Source organism: Apteryx rowi, unplaced genomic scaffold (assembly GCF_003343035.1).
Source record: "Apteryx rowi isolate R43461 unplaced genomic scaffold, aptRow1 scaffold_689, whole genome shotgun sequence".
NCBI classification, from domain to species: Eukaryota; Metazoa; Chordata; class Aves; order Apterygiformes; family Apterygidae; genus Apteryx; species Apteryx rowi.
In genome coordinates, this window is record NW_020450970.1 from 11,477 (window position 1) to 31,890 (window position 20,414).

At 36.8% G+C, this 20,414-nt stretch overlaps 1 protein-coding gene across 8 annotated transcripts; it reads right to left on the reverse strand.

The window, feature by feature from the left end:
* Positions 1-2,955: 2,955 nt before the first annotated feature.
* NUP50 (nucleoporin 50) lies at positions 2,956-20,408 on the reverse strand. Of its 8 annotated transcripts, XR_003256736.1 has the most exons (9): positions 17,999-18,020; positions 17,474-17,552; positions 16,146-16,229; positions 13,866-14,061; positions 11,868-12,530; positions 10,691-10,769; positions 9,564-9,682; positions 9,361-9,482; positions 7,022-7,110 (listed from the first exon to the last, which is right to left on the reverse strand). XR_003256736.1 is itself a non-coding variant. In XM_026086228.1 (8 exons), the coding sequence occupies exons 2-8, from the start codon at positions 17,540-17,542 to the stop codon at positions 6,908-6,910; spliced, it is 1,413 nt and encodes a 470-aa protein (XP_025942013.1). In that variant the 5' UTR covers positions 17,543-17,552; positions 20,392-20,408; the 3' UTR covers positions 2,956-6,907. The 8 variants fall into 8 exon arrangements, 4 of the variants coding, with proteins under 4 accessions (XP_025942013.1, XP_025942014.1, XP_025942012.1 ...); XM_026086228.1 differs by lacking the exons at positions 9,361-9,482; positions 17,999-18,020 and adding an exon at positions 20,392-20,408 and having other exon boundaries at positions 2,956-7,110; XM_026086229.1 differs by lacking the exons at positions 9,361-9,482; positions 17,999-18,020 and adding an exon at positions 19,791-19,817 and having other exon boundaries at positions 2,956-7,110.
* Positions 20,409-20,414: the final 6 nt, after the last annotated feature.

Genomic DNA, 20,414 nt, shown 5'->3' on the forward strand with positions numbered 1-20,414 from the left:
ACCAGATCAGCCATCCCCAGAGCTGTCCTTGGGCACCCCAGAGCTGTCCTTGGGCACTTTTGCAACATATCCTGTACAGCACCTAAGCAAAAAAGAATAATCATTTGGCAAAGCATCCTTGTCAGAGCACCACGGGAACAAGGGCTGTGGGAGAGAAGGAGAAACCCCGTATAAGCAAAGCAGACGGGGGTGGCAGCCTTCTGTGGAGGGAGGATAGCACTGCAGAGGGATACCATTCATCTGGATGAACTTCAGGTGATAGTGTAGATTTGTGAGCAGTAAGGATATAAGTAGTTAACTTGTTTAGTGATGAGTTTCCTTCAAAGAAGTGTCCCGGTTAAAGGAAGATGAGAATAAACACTTTTAAAACTTCATTGAAATGGATGGAGCTGGCTGATAGTTTTCAAAAAGACAAAAAGTTACCTGCAGACATCAGTGTAGAGCTTCTGTATTTGAAAGTTTTGTCTTGAAGTGTTAATTCAGATTGCTTTAATGTTTTCCCTGTTACCTGTTTATTCCAACATTTACTTAATTCTGGTGATTCATAACTTTTAGTATTTCACCATATACAATTACTCAATCCATGTTCTCCTCTGTCTGCCCAACGTGAAAGGGCATTTATGTCCACGGCTGTTTTTTATGCTGGAGCAATATCGCTGGGGAAATCCAGTAAAAGCATTTTACCAAACAGTCTGCAGCCTCTTCTTCAAAGTCTCATACTGAAACTCTAATTCAGGTACAACTGCTGTGTTCATCAAAACCTAATGTTACTTAGCAATAGAGAATGCCTTAAGCCTGCACCAAGCGTAGAGGCATCCCTTGCTCTTGAAGGACAAGAGGGTTGGCAGAACCCACTTCTCTATCCCTGTCCTGGCCTTCAAGCTTCACAATGGATTTTGCTTTGAAGATGGTTGAGTGAAAGATGTGGCATCAAGGAATGAGAAGGGTTAGTAGTATCATTATTCAAGTTTCCTTCTTGGCAAGAATAATTCTGAATTACATGCTTCCTGGTAAGTACATCTATAGTTAACCTGCCTAACATATAAAGAGGAGGGTAGCCTAGGTGATTGTTCATAGCAGCCATTTTTTATTTCATTTTAAAGGTAAGGAAATACTGATTTCATAAACTGCCAAGCTATTAAAATTGGTGTATGATTTATGTTTTTCCCTTCAGTGTTAGGGAGGTGCTTTTTAGAATGGAGAAACCATCTGCAAATTTTCCTGGGAACTGCAGTCAACAGAGTTACAGGTAAAAATGTCCTGACTGCCCACCAGTTCAGGTGGGGCTCCAAAACTAGCGTTGACCATAATTTAGACCAAACTTTGTACTGTGTTGTGTCATCTATGATATAAGATTGGTTATGAATTATAATAGACAAAGCAGAACACTAAGTCAAACTGTTATGTACTGGTATTGCCTGAGGAGGCAAATTCTAATCATGTCTTTGAAGCCTATGTCTATCTGTGCAGACTTCCAGCAATGATTCATTTCTATGCTACATCTCAGGAAAGTTTATTATGTTCCTAATAGTAATACCCACTAAACTGATGATCAATGCTTATTTTTATAGTACTTACTAATATTCAGGATGTTATGATGCAAATAAAAGAAAATTTTAATGGTTATGAGAGACCCTTTTAAAAACAAACAAAAACCACAAAAAAACAGACCCCCCCCCCCAAACCCACACACAACATAATACCCTAACAGAAGCCTGCTAGAAACTTGGAAAAGCATGCCAGTAATTACCTCAAATGAAATAATTTTATTCTAGCTCTTTTGTACTGCACACCACTCCTGTATTTCATGCAGTGAAGTCTGTTATGGGTGTAAGTTCTGGAGTAGTGCAGGGGTCTAATCCAGCCAAAATCTACTGAGTATCTGAACAAGCTTGTTGCTCTTCTCTGCCTAAACTTAGCTTTTCTTTCTCATGACCATTGTATGAAGCAAGTACTTTTACCAAAAGCAAATTGTTTACCAAACCTTTACTCTGAATGCACTCACAGGTTCAAAGGTCATGTCTTGCTCATGGTCTCAAAGCCTACATTGCATTGCAAAGATGATCTTGTCCACTTATGTCTTTTTCTTACTATTGACTAAACTGTCACAAACAAGGAAGAGAGGAGAGTCACCTCCTGGACTGGCTTCTGGATAGTGCTTTAGGCTGGATCTAAAAATCCAATGTATTTTGAATGTTAAGAGTTAAGAACAAGAGCAAGAATGCTTGCCTGGTAAGATGCACAGAACATCTAAGAACCAGAAGTGCTTAAGCTACACTAGGGCCATCCAGACCAGCTCTTCCTCAGTGACTGTGCTCTGAGTTTGGCTCCTGGAATGTGCACCAGTTCCAGTTTTGACAGGGAGGGAGGGAGGAGGCAGCCAGTAAAATCAAGGGTGGTGCCGGCCTGGCCTCACCAGTAGCCCTCAGGGCAACAGCATACCAGGGATGCACTGAGACCACTAGTGTCCTCTCAGGCCTTAGCAAGAGAACTTGTAATTCACCTTGTGATTTGGCCTCAGGGTATAGGAGCTGGCCATGACCTGCTCTCAAGATAGAGCATACTTCAGTAACTCTATTTAAACCAAAATAATAATGTCCATCTCTACAGTAATTCTGTTTTGTATGTATGAACTAATTTTTCTCTTCCTAGAAAAGACAGCCCTAGCTTTTCCCCTTTGCTGATTCAACTCACTAACCTTGCAACAAGAAAATATTTCACTGAATTGGCTCTTAGAGATGTGACAATTTTCAAAGCTGCCTTGAGGAAGGGACAGGATAGGACATTCCCTTAACAACAGTAAGGCTGGGTGTGGGATTTTCTAGGCAAGCGCTCAAGCTGTGAGGGCTGGACTTCACCTGCAAGTAACTGATTGTAAAATTCATTTCATTAATAGGGTTTTTTTTGTTTTTTTGGTTTTTTTTTTTAGTCAAAGCAAAAGGGACACACACAAACTAAGTTATCTCCCATTCATTTATTCACATTTTCCATGGATTTTTTGTACACTTCCTCAATGTATTAAAACTAATGAAAACATTGTTACATTACAAGTTATGTGCAACATAAGTATCCGCTGAAAAACTCAGAGCAGTTGAAATCTACTAACAATAATTAACAAATTGTCACATTCAGCAGTTTCATTGAATTCATACTAGCTCATGCCACTCTAACTCGTTTAATGTCAGTTAATTTTTGCACACAGGCAGCAGCTACAAAATTTTAGCAAATGCAGTTAAGTTATTTAAGGCATCAAAAAGAAAGTCTTTAAGGAAATTTTAAATGTTACAGTGCTGTAAAGGGAGCTAAACTGGAGTTCTTAAAATTAAAGCATACATCTTAATTGGTTTACATACTACATGTTCACTTGAAAGATTCCTCATTATAAATTTAACTTGAATTTTTGTGTCAGTCAACCAAAGGGAACTATAGGAACACTTACTGTTGTGTTCCTAAATAGACTTGAAGTACATCTTAGGAAACTGCAAATAGCAATTATTTATTTCTATTTATTTATTTATTTTAGAATAAAATTCAAACCAACTGTAATCTCCTTTATGGATGATTCTAGGAATTAAAAGCAGCAGAGCTCTTGATTTTTCTTTTGAGGGGAGTGGGAGGTGGGAGGGAAAGGGAAGAATTCTAAGAAGCAGAAACTTCAAAATTACAGCAAAAACAAGAATGCGTATGATCCATAAGACACGCCAACACCTATGTACAGTTGTAACAGTGAAGTCATTAACCCAAATTAGGGAGGAAACCTGCATCAACTGGCATCAGGTGTCAGCTGTTAAATATTGTATATGTACCAAGATACAGGAATGCCTCATTGAAGCAGAATCTGATCAAACTCCTTGTGTAGCACATCGCTTTGTCATGCAAAACTTCAGTAATTGTTTTCTGTGCTCTCCACTTAACTTTTGCTTTGAATTGATTTTAGGCCTTAATTTCTACTTAATGATCTGTGGCTTTTCACAATATTTAATTATATATTTTAGTATTTATAAAGACATTTTAACTAGAAACTGAAACATTATCAAAAATTTTATATAATAATATTGGAGAAGGGTTGTGCTTTATAACTGAACACCAAGTGAAAAACATGACTTATTTTTCCTGCTTTGAAATCCAGATAATTGCAGGTTCACTAAGAATGATGTTCATTAAGATCTCTAGTTCTCAGTGAAATTCTTTCCTTCTCTATTTTTAGCATTAATTTTCCATACCAGGATGAGGAATGTAAAGGCTTGTAACATCAGCTGTTTATGCATATATTTTTCTCTAACAGTCTAATTGCTCTATAGTCCTTTTTAACACAAAATTCCCATTACATACCCTCCCCTGGCTTTACTGATAAATACATACACTGCTAAAGAATTAAGATGTCTCATCTCAATTATTTCCCACAGACAACAGAAAATATTACTTGCTACCATGGATACTGTAAGGTTCAATTTTTCTAGCACATATTATTTAATTATTCTATTTTTTCTTACACTCTATGCTCACCATCAAAATGCCCACCCTTGAAAACATGACAAAGATACACCAGCAATTATTCAGTTTGCCAGTTTTAGAATTGGACCCAACCCCCCCAAACTGCCTCACTTCAGAGGCAAATCATTAAGGATGCTTGGAAAGGTCTGTTTGTCTCTCAACACCATAAGTTAATTGGTCCACAGTTCAATGGATGAAGAAGCAGACTGCTCTGTCTCTGAGCTTTCAGAAATCAACAAAGACAAAACTGAGACCCCTGAAAAAATCTATACACAATTGCTCTGAAGGTGAGATGCATGATAAATCTGCTTACCATAACAGTGACCTGCAGTCTAGAAAACTTGCTTCACCAAGACCTGTTTAAGACACTATAGTCAAAAGACAAATGCAAAATTAATTGAGCCCTTGGACATTCAACCTGAGCCTATAATAAACTTTCAGGCAGTATTCTGCTTTTCATTCATACACACACAATTAACATGCAAGCCTTCAGATTTTGGCCTCCAACTTAGGTATCAGCAAGACTTTAAAACAAAAACAAAACCACACCATTTTGAGGAAACCAATACCACTTACTTTGAGTGGTTAAATACCAAACCAGATGCAAAAGAAGGCACCAGTTTATATTTCAAGGAGTATTTGAAAACGGTATCTGAGCTCCCCTTATACTTGAGTTTTAAAATGCAATTCCTATGATCTCAGTGTAGCTGAAATGTGAACAAAGGCAGTCAACTTTGGTCAAGAGGACTGTAGATCCTATACAGACTGTCCTCTTTTCAGTTAAGAGGAGAAAAAGACCATAACCTGAATTGTGCAGCTAATTAGGACTGAATTAAGCCATTTGTCCCCCATAGAGACTAGTAGGAAAAAAGGTAAGATATGCTACATCTAATCAAATGGTACCACTTTTCCTTACTCACAGGATGCCACCATGACAGAATTCATAGTGTCCTGGGAGAATTGCATCATGCTGCTTTTTCCACAATGGGTATTTTCTCTGTGCTAATTAGACAGAGAGGTTGGCATGTTCCTTCCATCTCTCAAGAGCTGGTCAGCATGACAAATCAGAAAGCAGTTCAAGTTTAGCATTAGCATCTAGTTTTCTGACAGTTTCCAGAGCCGGAAGTGAAGGAGAAAACCACTGGGGGAAAGAATTTCCAGCAAACTGGGACAAGATTTCAAAAAAAGAAAAGGAATAACCAACCAACCATGGTCTAGTAGAGTTAGCAGGAATTGGTGAACAGTGATGTTCTGATCTGTGAACTACTGCCACATGGTTAATTTTAACTCAGTTGGAAACTAAGTTACACATTAACCCAGCAATCCCTACTTGCATAAGAAAGCTTGTCCCCAAAACTGCAAGCCAGGCCCCAATGCTTAGTGTAATGCACTGTAGTTTTAGCACACTGGAAAAATGGTTACTAACAAACCCATTTATGCATGTACTCTTGGTAATGACCAGAGACAATATAAAGACTTATAAAAATCCTGAAACTTATGTTTGTGAAAAGAGACAGCTTCAGAAAAGTACTAGTAGCAAGACAAGTACAAGATTTACAGCTCTGCCTCCGCTGTGTTTCAGTTTTAGCCCGAGGGAATAGGGAAGAATACCTCTGAGAGTGACCATGATGGAAGCACAACCCTTTGCCTCTGACTTGACAGAAGTCAGTATATGCCAACTGCGTTTGTGGTCCAAGATACAGTCTTCCAGTTGTCTGCTTATACTATTGCACATCATTAGCTTGTTGCTACAGTGAGAACAGAACTGATAGTTCTTTGCTAAGAAACACTACTGTCAACAAGACTAAACAAGCAATTTTTCTTTTAAAGATTTGGAGATGCAGTCTCTGAGTCCCAAAAGCACACAAGCCTGCAGGCATTAAAACACAGTATGCTATACAGTAGCTTTGTTCCAGTACATTGTCACTGACAGTTTGAAAAAGTTAGTCTCTCTAGAATCTGACAGACCAATTAATATTAGAAATCTGGAATCTAAAAACAGTTAAATTTCAGTGTCCTGCTTCTCAAAACATGAGGTTTGTTGCATTGCACCATAGTCTGAGGAATATCTGGTACCACATTTTGTACTCTTGATTTCAGTCTATTCAGTCAAAGTGACCAGTGTTTAAAAACATATGCTTTAATTTAAATCAATATGCTTTATCCAGAAGAGGTCCTGCATTTAGTTACTGAAAAATGAGGGAGCACAGTCCAACACTTGTGTTCTATTAAAGCTTTTATTAGCTATTTTAGCTTTTCCTCTCAGAATTCCTGTAATAGTTCTTAATATCAGAGTAAAGAGTTTAAGTATTCAAGTGAAGTTATGAAAGAGGGAGGAGGGGAAAAAAAAAAAAAAAAAACAGCAGCAGCAGCAGTTTGGCAATAATTCCTCAAATCACTGACTGCAACATTTTTAAGCCTCCTTTTTCTCCAGTAAGATTTTGTGCAACTCGTCTGCATCCTCACTTGTTTTCACTCGTATTAACATAGTGACAGGAACAGTTGGATTCTTCTCATCAATTGGTGGATTAGGAACACAAACTATAAGAACATTGTTTTTTCCGGTTCTTGTGCATGGCATCTTGGGTGGAATTAGAACATTCAACAGTATGTTTCCTGCATTTGAGGGGGAAAAAAAATTTTTTAGATTAGGAAGTTTTCAGCTTTTACTGCAATAAAGATGTTAGTATACTTACTAAATAGGGATTTAAATTTGTGAACTGAAGAAAGGCAATTCACAAGTGTCATATATATTTGTCTTATTCTTACTCCTCCCTAAGCATCTGCTCATGGTCACTATTCTTATGTAATTTCTTTCCTCATTAGGAATGAGGAATCTAAAAATACTAATTCCTCCTTTTTAAAAAAGGAGGAGCCTGAAGAATATCAAATGATAGCAGGAACAAGCAAGGAAGAGGGAAAGGGACAAGGGAGAAGTAGCAAATGAGGAATCAAATCACAGTGCTTAGTTTATGCTTATGTAGGTTACTCATTTTGAACATCAAGCGTAGTCCATAAGCAGAAGCAAAAAGTTAGCTTTAACACACAAAGACATGTTAATCTAAAACTGAATGAGCTATGGTAGAATATGAATAAGTATCCTGTATCCTTAAATCATACAAACACGTCTAATGTGGTCTATTGCTGAGCTACTATTAACAACTGTATTTCAACTTGTTAAATTATCTGGTAAGTTCGAGATATTCAGTATTAGTGGTCTATTAAAACAGTTGCAAATAAACTCAAATCTGCTTCAACAGAAGATGCACACATTTTGTAAACCTGGTAAATAGTTCAGAACACAGTAGTAGTATTTAGGAAAAAGTCGGTCTTCGCCTTCCTTTCCAGTTCAGTTTTTCAACACAGTGAGATTTAGGAAAGCATTACAGCACTGTGTGAAGATAGCAAAAAGGAAAGTGTGCATCACTATGACAGTAGCAGCTTGTAAAAGCTAATGCTTGGAAACACCAAGCTATAAGAAGCAGTTAAGTTGAAAATGTCTTAGAAAGTATATGAGCCGAAGAAAAAGGAAAGATTTCCTAATACATCAGCTCAGATGAAGGCAGAGGGAATGTAAATACACATAATGGAAACTAGCATCAGCTGAGTGAAAATTCTGAGACTTTTGTTAAAGGGTAGGTAACTTTGAGAAAGTAAGGTTTCATCTGCTCTATTCGACACATTCAAGTCCCTAAAGCAATGCTGAAAGCAATGACAACTCTGCTATATATCAGCCTCCAGTTTAGTTGCTTAAAAAGAATTTCCCTTTATCTGGCAAATCTTGTCTCGATTGAAAGAAGTTAACAGTCTAAAAGTGACACAAGCATCCTAGTCTCAGACATTTGAAAACCTTCACCTAATGTGTAATGGCTTCATTTTTAGACTTGCCAGAGACCTTTATAAGCCAAAACTGAGGTAAGCTTTATAGATGACCTACAGTACAGCATGCCTGTAGCTCTCATCTTTTATAAGCTTAATATTTATTCTAATTTATGGAAGTTGTGAAGTGCATATGAACTACAAATGCACATTTGTTGAAAGGAGGTACTGAATTTGTAGTGGAGTTCGTCAAGAATGAGTATCAAAACACTGATTTCCACAGTTTTAGTTATAAACTGTTCTGACACTGAATCAGAATGATTTATCTCAAAAATGATTTTTGAATAAATCAAGTAACCCTAATATCTAAAAAGGGGAGAACTAGTCTTTTTTGTCCCCCTGCCCCTTAATCAGCTGTGTGTGTTATGAAATTCATCTCATGAAATATACTGAGGAACTATCACACTAGAGGCTACTTTAATTCAGTAGAGTCAACCTACCATTTATGATCCAACCGAAAATTAGCTAAAAGAGTTTGGCACTTGGACCTCAGCGTGCATGTTAAGAGCAATGCATTTAACAAAATCCTGCATGCCTGTTTCATTTAACTCCCCCTTACCTCCCACCAAGTACAATGGATGTCTGCCCACGTGGTCAACTGTTTATATATTCAGAGTGAATTGCAAACAAGTGACAGTTGGCCTTACTTAGCACAAACTTGTTCATCTTTCAAAGAGCAAACAGAAGTCATTTATCCCCCAAGAAATTTTGGGGGAGAAATCTTGTAGAAGTTTTTTGTAGGGTTTTTTTTTTTTTTTTAATGTACTGAAACCTTATATTATATTATACCAAACAGCAACATCTTTATTTCATCACACCTCCAATACATATATACTTTATTGTGGAGTCTTAAGTCAAGCTTCAAAAGCCATTCAACAAGCTAGGGATGGAGAATAGGTGTAAAAGAAGAAGGGGTGGGCAGGGGGAAACACACAACCACACCCCCCCACACACTCAAGGGAAAAAAAAATCCCAAACATCATATACCATAACCTTTTAGGGTACTTGAAGCAGTGCAAGGAAGTATTTCAGAATACTTGTTAGAGGAATCCAATTTCAATACTTGAAATTATTCAGAAAAGAAGTTTTCATTAATCCTGTCAGTTATGCTGTGCAAGAAAAAAAAAACAAAACTAGTGCTTAGCAGCAAATATTACAAAGACTTGTTACTAGAAAAAAAAATTACTTACCTAAATTGGTATCTGCTCGGACTAGAAGTTGAGTTTTTTCATTTCCTGCTGGTTTTAAGTGTAATGTTCCTACACCTTTTTCTTTGAATTCATTATCCTTTTTGTAGAACAGTTTGCACCTGTGCCAGAAAAGTCATTTGTGCAGATATGCAGAAGTTAAAGATAAACATGCTGTGGGCAGCATCAATCTTTATTCTTTTTGACCTGGGTTATGTGTACGTATACAGAGTATTATGTTTGTCATTGTGGTACTGAAATGAATGATTAACCTTCTCTTTCTCAACTGATAAGTACTATCTTGTTAGCAAATGAAACAGCCACATGAATCTGGGTCTAAAAAGAGTAATTAAGGAATAATAGCTGTAATTACCATAAGCTTCTGTTTAAAAACACTAATTTCAAAACTGTAAGAACTTACTGCATCATTATGAAGTAGTAACAGGACTACTTAAAAATTTGAAATCACTATTTTAAATGACAGTCCAACAGACCTAACCTCATTCTTCAAAAATCAGTACATAACTTTTCTCAAGTAATTTTTTTTTTTTTTGGTAAAAGGACAAGTTCTGTCCTCAGTTTCAAGCATACATACAATTATTTAGACTACTAAATGTGTTTTTAGAAAACTGCTTCTACTAACATCTCACTTTGAATTGAAGAGGACAACTTGTACACTGCTTCATACAAAGATCAGCATTTTCCAAATGAAGAGTCTTATTTTAGACTATGCAAATAGCTGAGCATCTGACTGAATTTTCAGTACAGTAAGTTACTTTTGTAAATTGAAATTGTGAGGATTTTACTACAAAACCTGATGAAAGCAAAGATTTCTTCATTTGTGAAACTAATCACAAATAGGACACAAACCAGCTCTCAGTGCTGAGTCCAAGACAGACAAGAATTTTAATAAGCTCCTACACATATCTTTGTCTGTAATTGAACTTTATGCAAGTGGAAATTCAGATTCTAGATAGCTCCATAGGAAGTTTTAATAACAAGTTAGTCAAGAACATATACCATACATCATTAATTTCAAACTGCAGTGGTGAAGAATTAGCAATGTGTAAATATAAATTTTGTTCTGTAAATTATGATTCTACTCACTATTCCAAGTTTAAGTCACTCACTTCTTTGAGTAAAAAGCATCATCTTCTTTTATTTCATTAACAACAACTTTTGGTGGCTCTTCTTCCTCCTCTTCTCCTCCTTTAAATAAAGTTTTAATATATCCCATATTAATGCTGTGAGCATATAATTTAGTAGGTATTTTTGGTGTTGTATTAGCACTAGTTTATGCATGCTATATTTAACATATACATCTATAGCCTTTCAAAGATCACAAAAATACACTTAAGTGAACTTGGATTCTGAAGGTGAAGTAGCTTCACCTACAGAAGAAGTCTTCTATATTCTTTTCATTCATTCATGCTCATCTTCAGTTTAAACTGAATCAAATATCAGCCCCCAACAACAGGTCAAAAACAAATTGAAAATAAAGCTTAACAAATCAAACTTCAGCCAAAACCTTTTGTTAAGGGAAGAACAGTTGTAACATTTCAAAGAATAGTCTCCACAAATAGGTTTATGAAAAGCATAATAAATCCCTCAAATTAAGCTTGTCTGTTAGAGGTAAGGGAAAAATCAGTTGCAGGAATGATAGCAAGAGATAGTAGCAGGATTATGTCTTTCCAATCCCTCAGCTGCTAGGGTTTCTATAGGCTAACTGTACCCAACTTAGCTAAATAGCAGATAAAAACTGTCAGGTGGTATGCAACTTTATTGCCCCTTATAGTCTTGTTAAGAAGATCTATGAAATTGTTCCATGTCTTACACATTTTACAAAGGTCTCTCTTGATAAACCTACCGAAAAGCAGCAGGACTGAAACATCCTTCAAGGCTCAAGAGTGAGCATACCAGTCGCTCCACTTGAAAGAGTGAAGCATGCAATCGTCTGACATTAGCAGTTCTACCATAAATGGATTATCAAACACAGATTGAATTTTATATAAAAGTTTAAGACTTCATCAAGTTTCAAGTCTTGTATTCAACTAAAGAATTACATTCTACTATTATAGAAAGTATTAATCCAATTGAAATGCAGAACTTTTGATAACCATATACTCTTAGTGTTAGATAAGCAGTATGTGAGACTAAGAATTCTGGATCAGTGGTACAGTTTTGCAGCTTTCAAATTCAAGAGCAATTATGATCTCGTTCAAATTAAGAATACTGCAAAGGTGAAATACTACTAAATCCCATACATTCCAAGCTTATCATTAAAAAGATTTCTGGAACAGAATTTACCTTTATCATCACTACTGCCACTTTCTGTCTGAGCTTCCAGTATATTGGTAGACACTGCAGTGACAGGCTTAGCCTGGTTTGCATCTTTTCCAAACAAACCTGAGTTTCCAGGAGAAAACGAGAAACTGCTTAGTGTTCCAGAACCAAGGGAACCCAAAACAGAACTGTCGACACTCTTTCCAAAATTAAACGAGACATTTGATGCAACTCCTACTGATGGGTCTCTTTTTTCTGAGGCACCTTCAGTTTTTTTGTCAGAAGTATCCTCAGTTTTCTTGCTGTTAAACAAAAATGTTGATCCTTGCTGTGGTTTTGAATTCCCAAATGTAGAAACAGACTGAGTGCTAGGTGTCTTGTTGCCTTCATTTTCAGAGCCACTATCACTACTGCTTCCATGTTGTTGTTCAATATTTGCCAAATACTTCTCATAGTCTCTAAAGATTGGTGTCAGATCACAGAGTGGGTTTGTGTTCACATGCTTAACTATCCAGTCACGCACAGAACAGTTTAAAGCTGCTAACTGTTTGTGATAAACACTAGAACTACACATTTTACTCTGAGAATAGCTAGATGATGATGGTTGACTGCCACCATTAGCTTCGGGGCTTGCAGCCTTTTTCTCAATGAATGAAGTAGCAGTAGGACCATTTGACATCGTGGATCCTATTAAAAGGAAAACACAGTTTAGAACATTTTCTTTCAAAAGCACATTATTCAGAAGAAACCCACACTTACTTCCTCAATGTTTCTGTATCAAATTATTCAGCCTTGCTCAGTTATGACCCCTGTATTGTATCACAACAATCTGTGCCCTGTAGAGCAGTACAAGTAAACAAACAATGCTGTGAAACAGACTTTTACTGTTTAGAGGTTCAAATGCATATGGCACCGAGTACATTGGGTGGGGCGGGGAGGGAAGAACTCAACTTCAAATAATACAAGAAAATTAAGTTCAAGGGCAGGTAAAGTAGATGGAATACACAGTTGTAGAAAAATCCAAAGAAATCATATAGAATAACATTAAGAAATAAAGATTAGTATGTTACCAGAAAACCCTAAAATGCTAATCAGACATATTTTACTAAGTTGCAAGAGTTATCAGAGCAAAGTATTCAGTTATCCTTTGTCACTTGTTTTAAAACTCTGAACATATTAGCCAATGCTTTTGCATGGTTGGAGTAGTTTTCATATAAAAACATAATAAATAAGCACCTTGAGAAAGTCTTCATTAAGCACTTAAGCTTTCCTCTTATTTAAACTTACTGAAAGCTAAGTAACTATGTTTCAAACCATCACTTCTACTCTATGGCATGCTGACTTTAAAACCCTGTAGCGTGGTTAACTTTTCTACATCTCCAATACAAAGGATAGTAGTAGTATTTTTCAGGGACTATCAAAGCATGAGACTAGAACTAGATTTGCCAAAATATTTAAAGTGTCTTAAAAATATAGACATAAATGTAACAGATGAAATTCTAGTAAGACTGGTTTGCAACACAACAAGTACAGTAAACAAAGATTAAGATTTCAGTGATACATCAAGCATTTATCAAAAACTGGGAAAAAATACTGAAATAAGACCTTGTAAAAATACTAATACCAAATGGATATTTTCATTAATGTATTTTTTTTAAGTTAAATTCAGAGAAATGAGATGATTGTTGCATTTAACTGGAATGTGTTACCAGCTGTTATATTATTCATATTTTATATTATTCATAATTCTGATGTCCATTCCCATGTTTGTCTTTTAGAAAGCCTTTATCTCCAGTGTTAGATCAAATATGAATAGTTTCCAGCCCTCAAACTGGATGTATTGCATAGTTTGCCCCTCCACCAGTCTAAAAATCTTTTTAAGAAATATTATAGAGGAATAAAGTCTCAAAACTTTAAACAGAACTACAGGACTGTTTCAATTTGTTTCTTCACCATTCAATTAACTGCACAGATTTTATGGCTGAATTTGTTGATCAGTACATTTATTTATTTAAAACTTACCAAATGCCATTTGTGTTTCAGACGTTGTCTTTAAACTGCTGAAAGAAGGAGTACTAGAGACACTACTGCTTCCATTAGACAGCCCTTCTAAAGGCTTTATTCCTGCACCATTACCAAATCCACTGAAGCCACCTCCTACTTTTCCAGGAGGTAATATAAAGCCTTTAAACCCTTTAAAAGCTCCTCCGCTTTCAGACTGGGGGGAGAAAAAGAAAGGCAACCAGTTACTTACATCTCCTCTGCAAAAATCCTCCCATCCCCCCTTGATGTGCCATTTATTTTACCCTTTTTTGGTGTGACACTTCATGCCTTATTTCGTATGCATTATTTTAAGCCAGCTATGTAAACAGAGTTACTAGTTTCCTCCTAGGCTTTCTTATGACACACATTGCTACTATTTTTAAAGGACTCAGATGTTTGGTATGCAAACAAACTAGATATAGGAAGTAGCAGCGTAACTTGTTGGAAGTAGTGGATGTGTTTCACTACCTATTTCGAGATTCATAGCATTTTGTTTTCTTCAAATAATTACAAGGCAATACATACTTGCACACTTATTTTCAGAAACTTTTAGCATTTACCATGGCAACTAGAGTCCAGCATTTCAAGCTGCTCATCAAAACAGCATACTTTGTAGTATGCTATATAAAGTTTGCTTTAGGCGACTTGCCAGAAAATCCCAATGTGATTTAGGGAAGAAGTAGAGATAAAGTGTATTTGATAATATAATACATATGGTTTCTGTAACCTCTTCATTATCTAGTTTTGATAGCTTTAACCTGACAACCACATTACAGGATAGTTTCTTAGGCGTTTTAAAAGGTGATCATCTAGCATGATTAACACCCAAATAGGCACTGGCACTTTTAGATACTACATATAATATTGTGCCAGGTAATGAGCATGGATTACTGAAGTGGACTCTCAGTGTCACTGGAGAGTCATCAGAGGAAAAGGAGAGTTGCTTCTGAGTTTCATCTGTTTTCAGACACTGAAGAAATTGCAAGACTCGACAATTCTGGGTTCTATTCTAGCATCTGGAAGGGAAATGGCCTTCTAGGTATGGGCTCTTTTTGTTTCCCTTCATGCTTTAGCTTTTCCAGTGTCAGTCCTCCATTCTTCATTTTTAGCTAGGCATTCTAACATGCTCTCACTAGCTCTTCTTCCAGCTTTGATCTCACCCAGCTGCCTCCCAGCCTTCTGACTTTATTTCTTCTCACATCACCTAGTTCCTTTTTTCTACTAATTCCATTTTTCCCATTCCATTTGCCCCTGAATCCCTCCCATTCAAGTTTATGGTTTATTTTTTGCATGACCAAGTCAGTTGCACCAGAATCTTCTTTCCGAAACAGTCCTTTCATAAACTGTATCCTCTGCCACATCAGTGGCTAGAACTACTATGGGCAAAAGTTTGATGGCACAGCTTCCTCCTTTCTATTGCTTGGACAGCAGCAGAAAAATCCAGAGCACAGGAGAAAGCTATCCTGCCCTGAACTGTGCTTAGTCCCATCCTATCCAAAAGCAACGTGGCTGACAAGTAAGATTTTCTGTCCTATTTCTAACATGGGGCATACACCGTTGCTCTGCAGGAGTGTTTCATATACAGATAGCTATGACAAAGCAGCTGTCAGGGATTTTTAAAAGGACTACAGTTTGATTAGATTTAGTTAATGCTTTCACATGGGCACCAAACAGTAAACCTGTAACAACATCTTCCTCTCAATTTTCAGTTTGTTATTGTAAAGAATAGGTGGCACTGAGGCTCTTCAATGGGAAAAAAATAAGTAGAAGAAATCTTAATAAAAGACAACACCTTTTTCATTCTCAGCACAACTTAGTATTTTGGCTTTTATTTATGTTTTTAACATTTGCCTGAGACACCCCCCAGTCCCTATCCCTTCAGTATGGATAACTTCATTAACTTTTGATTTCCAAGCTCCCGTCTCCACCAAGATCGAAACCAGAGCAGCTCAAATGCTACCTTCCCCATTTGTAGAAGAGATTACATCTGAAACATTCTGCATTTATACTTCAAAGAACACAGATCTCTTTTGGCCCCAAAAGTACTAGTATTATCCATTTCTTATTCGAGCCTTATTCTTGCTATAGGAACAGCAACTGAAAATTAATTTGCTATATATCAGAGCTGGCTAATGGCATATACCTTATAAGTGGTAGATCTATACAGTATTAAGTTACAAGCACAAATAAGTAAAAACCTGAACACAGGTCATATTTCACAACTAAGTCAGGCTACAACATTGTTCAGTGATTAATTACCTCTGATCCAACATTTCGGCGCTTCGCTTTTTTAATAGCTCTGTTCTTCAGGACTTCTTCGCTAGCTACTGAGAAAGTTCCCACCTTTGAAAACAAGTTATAGAATCATTAGTGAGATTCTCAGAATACATACAGAAGTCATACAGAAGTCAGCATAATCTGAAGACATGGCAGAGATCAGCTTTTGAACACAACTGTAACACTTCTGTAACAAAGAAGGTAAGAAGGCAAAAAAAAAAATGCAGCTATACTGTATTTTAGTACTGTGATTAGCTGGTCAGGTACTTGGATGATTAGTTGACACTTTACAGCTTTCACAACTGTCTTCCCTCTTTTGCACTAAATTTGCCTTCACACAGACTCCAAACTCAATTTTATCAGGACAAATCAGTTGAGAAATTCTGCTTTTTCAAACAAAGCTGTAAAACATCTTTGCTGAAGGGAATCTGTTGATATTGCACTGTTACAATCAAGCTTCAGTTTGGAGAAGATGTATTGAAATGTACGGTCAAAATCCATCAACTGCTGCAGTTAAATATTAGCAAAGGCAGCTAAAGACCAATCACTACCCCACAACAAATGGAGAAATTAAATTTTCTTATATTCACATTTCTAGAAGAGTATGGACAGTTTTGTTTCTCACATTCTATAGGCTTAAACATACCACATTTTCACTAGCACAGAAGCCAGCATAGTTTGTTTAGAGATGAAACGCAAGCCATAAATACATACGAGACACTAAACATGGAAGTCTGTTTTTACAGTCATATGAACTGTATCATTTCACTGTTGCTTAATTCCTCTGGCAGCGTGAGGACATTCAACTAAGCACTCCAAATTAACATATTTTTGAAATTAACTATTACTGACCTATTAGAAAAAGCCATGAGACCTGAAGAAATTTATCTAGACTGTATGCCAGTGAACCTTAGAGTCAACTACCTCAAGAAATCAAACCCATTTTTCTTTCGAACTCAATAAACATTATTTTAAAAGAATTTCAAATCACACATTTGAAGAGTTCAAAAGCACTGTGCGTTCTAATGAGTCTGAGTTTCCCTTTAGAAATGTGAACTTCCTCTCCTCTAAGCTGTTGATGCAATTTTAAATAGTTAAGTGCTGCTTTGCCATATACTTTGCATATACTGGAAACTTAAATCAGTGCTGCTTTTTTTTTTTTTAATGTAAAACCATCTTTAATTGATATACTTGTAGCCAGTTTTACTATACATTTCATCTACAAGATAAACAGCACATAAATAACTACCCTATTAACTTGGGGGGGAGGGGGAGGGGAGGATGGAGGAGAGCATCTAAGTATATTTTACCTCCTCAGCTTCATCTTCCTGATCCCAGTTTCTGTCGGTCAGTTCTTTTTCTGCAATTCTCTTTGCCATTTTTCCACACCTGTGTGGAAAAATAATCAAAAGAGCACAAAATCAGTTGTACAGCACTGAAATTCAGATCTACAGTGATCTTCAACTTGTATTATCCAGAATAGGTAATGAGAATCAGAGTTCATACAGAAGTAGGTCAAAATTGGAATGACAGCTGAAAACCACGTGTTTTTAACAAAGTTAACAACAGATGTTGCAACAACAATCAACAGCATGTGAAACTGTGGAAGCTGTGCTGTTTAGTCATATTTGACACTAAATTTAAGCAACAATAGAAGCATGCAGTTCAATTCTAGGATAAGTTTTCTTCAGCAGCAAAGCTGGCTAGAGAAATTCCTTTCAGTCCCACAGCCCATACCTTATCACCACTTACTGGAAGGGCTGAAAGAAAAATCAGATAAGATGATCTGGTTAAAAGATTCCATACCCTGCCTCATCTTGCTTCAGGATACTTACGTAAACAGTAATAGTCTTGCAAGAGAAATGTAATTTGCTTTATAGCATCAAAAATAATCATGATGGGGACCCACTGAAGCAACCAGACAGCAAACTTACTTTGAGGAAGAATGAAAACAATGCTGTAATGCAAAAAACAAGATTGCTAGAATATTACTAATTCAAAAGTTGAAAGATTCTAACACAAATAAGTGACTTTTTTTTTCCTCCAAAGGGACACCCAAAATTTATCATGGATTTTAGAGCAATTAGTTCAAGCAGCCAATCGCTATTTTGCTGGTTATCTCTGCAATGTAGAGGAAAAAACAACTTTGGAGAAAGAATGCTTGTAGTATTTTTAACTTCTGACTTTCAATTTAGTAAAGTATAACTCATCAGCTGTACATGAAAATAAACATTGAATCCAGCTAGATTATTCTGCATCTGAAAAACCTGGCAAGTAATCACACAGCTCTCAAATTCTATACGGAAAGAAGCATCTGCCTAACAATGACTACATCATCTGACATAACCATGAAAACTTTTCAGAGAAAAGATGTAGATTTTGTAGCAATTTAAATCTTACAAGTGCAGGAATTAAAATTCCTAAAAATAAACAAAACAAAAAAATCCATACACTGTTAATATTCAGACCTAGTCAAAAAAAACATTCCACAAATATTAATTCACAGTCAGAGCTGAAAATGATAATACATGATTTCAGAACTCATCCCATTTAGCAGATGAAGTATTTTTAAACAGAACACTAAATATAACTGCACAACAGTCTCACAGAGATCACAAGTCAAATACAGGAATTTTGATCTGACACATTGAAATGCAAATTATTAAGATCTTTTAGAAGTACAGTCTATTTCATTATTTGACAAGACTGTTTTTGCAAACACTTTAAAATGGCATAAACCATGCCACCCTGAAAGCAAAGGTCCTACCATGCCTTTACATGATTCTTTGCAGATTGGGGACTAATTAAACCTAACACAGTGAAAAAGTAAAAATATTTATTTTCAAGCCAGGTTGATTCCCCAGTTCACCTTTCCACATGGCTATACAAACACTTGCAACCAGAGGAAGACAGGATTGCTTCTATTCACCAGTAACCACAGCTCAAAGGCTTTTGAGACTGTAACCTAGAATTACTCTATTGGATTCCAAGGAAGATCAAATTACCACTCTAAGGACAGCCACTGAAGCATTACAAGCACTACATTAACTAGAAAGCCTGTTCTCCACTTGTAGGAAAAGGGGGGTAAACCAACTGGCCTGGGCTCCAGGTTCTTTGCAGCTACTTGTGTTTATGTGATTTTTGCACATCAGTACTAGAAACAGGAGCTGACAACAGAATCTAACACACATGAAGACAGTAGCAAGAGAGTTCTAGGCAGGTTTCTAACCTGTGAAACAAGAAGTAACACAAGAACATCTCTGTGATATTTTTTAGACACAGCATAACTCTCAAGAAATTCTCATACAAGTGTTATGAATCATTTGAGATGAGAGTATTTTAAGAAACAAATCTTTATTTAACAAATAAAATATAGATGAACTACCACAATCCACCTAGTAAATACACTTATTTTAATGTAACTTTATGAGAAAAGGATTTATTTCTAATATTTGCATTCCACAACATAACTTACCTACCATAAAGTTACAAAGCTTGCACTACTGGAATGTAACGCCCTGAAATCAAGCAATAAAAGGAGTCACTAATCTCTCAATACTTCAGGATTTAGGACATCCAGAGAGAAGATGCACATTTAATACTGCATAGGCTCTTTTTCACCCTTACTTTTACTGTAAAGCAGGAAGTGTTGTCTATTCTACTTCACGACACATAAAAGCACCGGAAGTCATATCGGTGCACGGTAGTAAACCCATGTCTCATTTCCTGAGAAACTGTCCTATTTCAACGCAGGTTCTTTCTGGTTTAATATACAGAGCCCTCCTTGTTTCCTTTTCAAAGGCCTAATAGCAGTTTAATATAACAATTTAAGTTCCTCCCTTGCCCTCCGCACATGGCATATATAAACAGCAGAATATATTCCCGTCTCTCCCAGTGCAGCTTGTCAAAATTCAGCCACTCACACTTAAAAATCGCGAACCAGGCCCTATGCAACCGTGAGAAATAAAGGGTAAACTAACAACGCGGCATTATTCCCGTTCGCGATCCAAATGTTGTTTTCATCCTGTCGGCGACATTCCCAACCAGATCATCCCGTCTCCCACGTCTGAATCCACGCGTTAAGGGAAAGCCCACGGCACCTACCCGCCCGGTCAGAGGCGGAGCGGCCTGGAAAGCCGCCCCGGAGCCGGTCCCGAGGAGACCCCGGGGCCCGGCACGTGCGGCCTCGTGCCGCCCCTCCCCAATACCCCACAAGCGCGGGCCTCACCCTCTCCCCTCCTCAGATAGCAG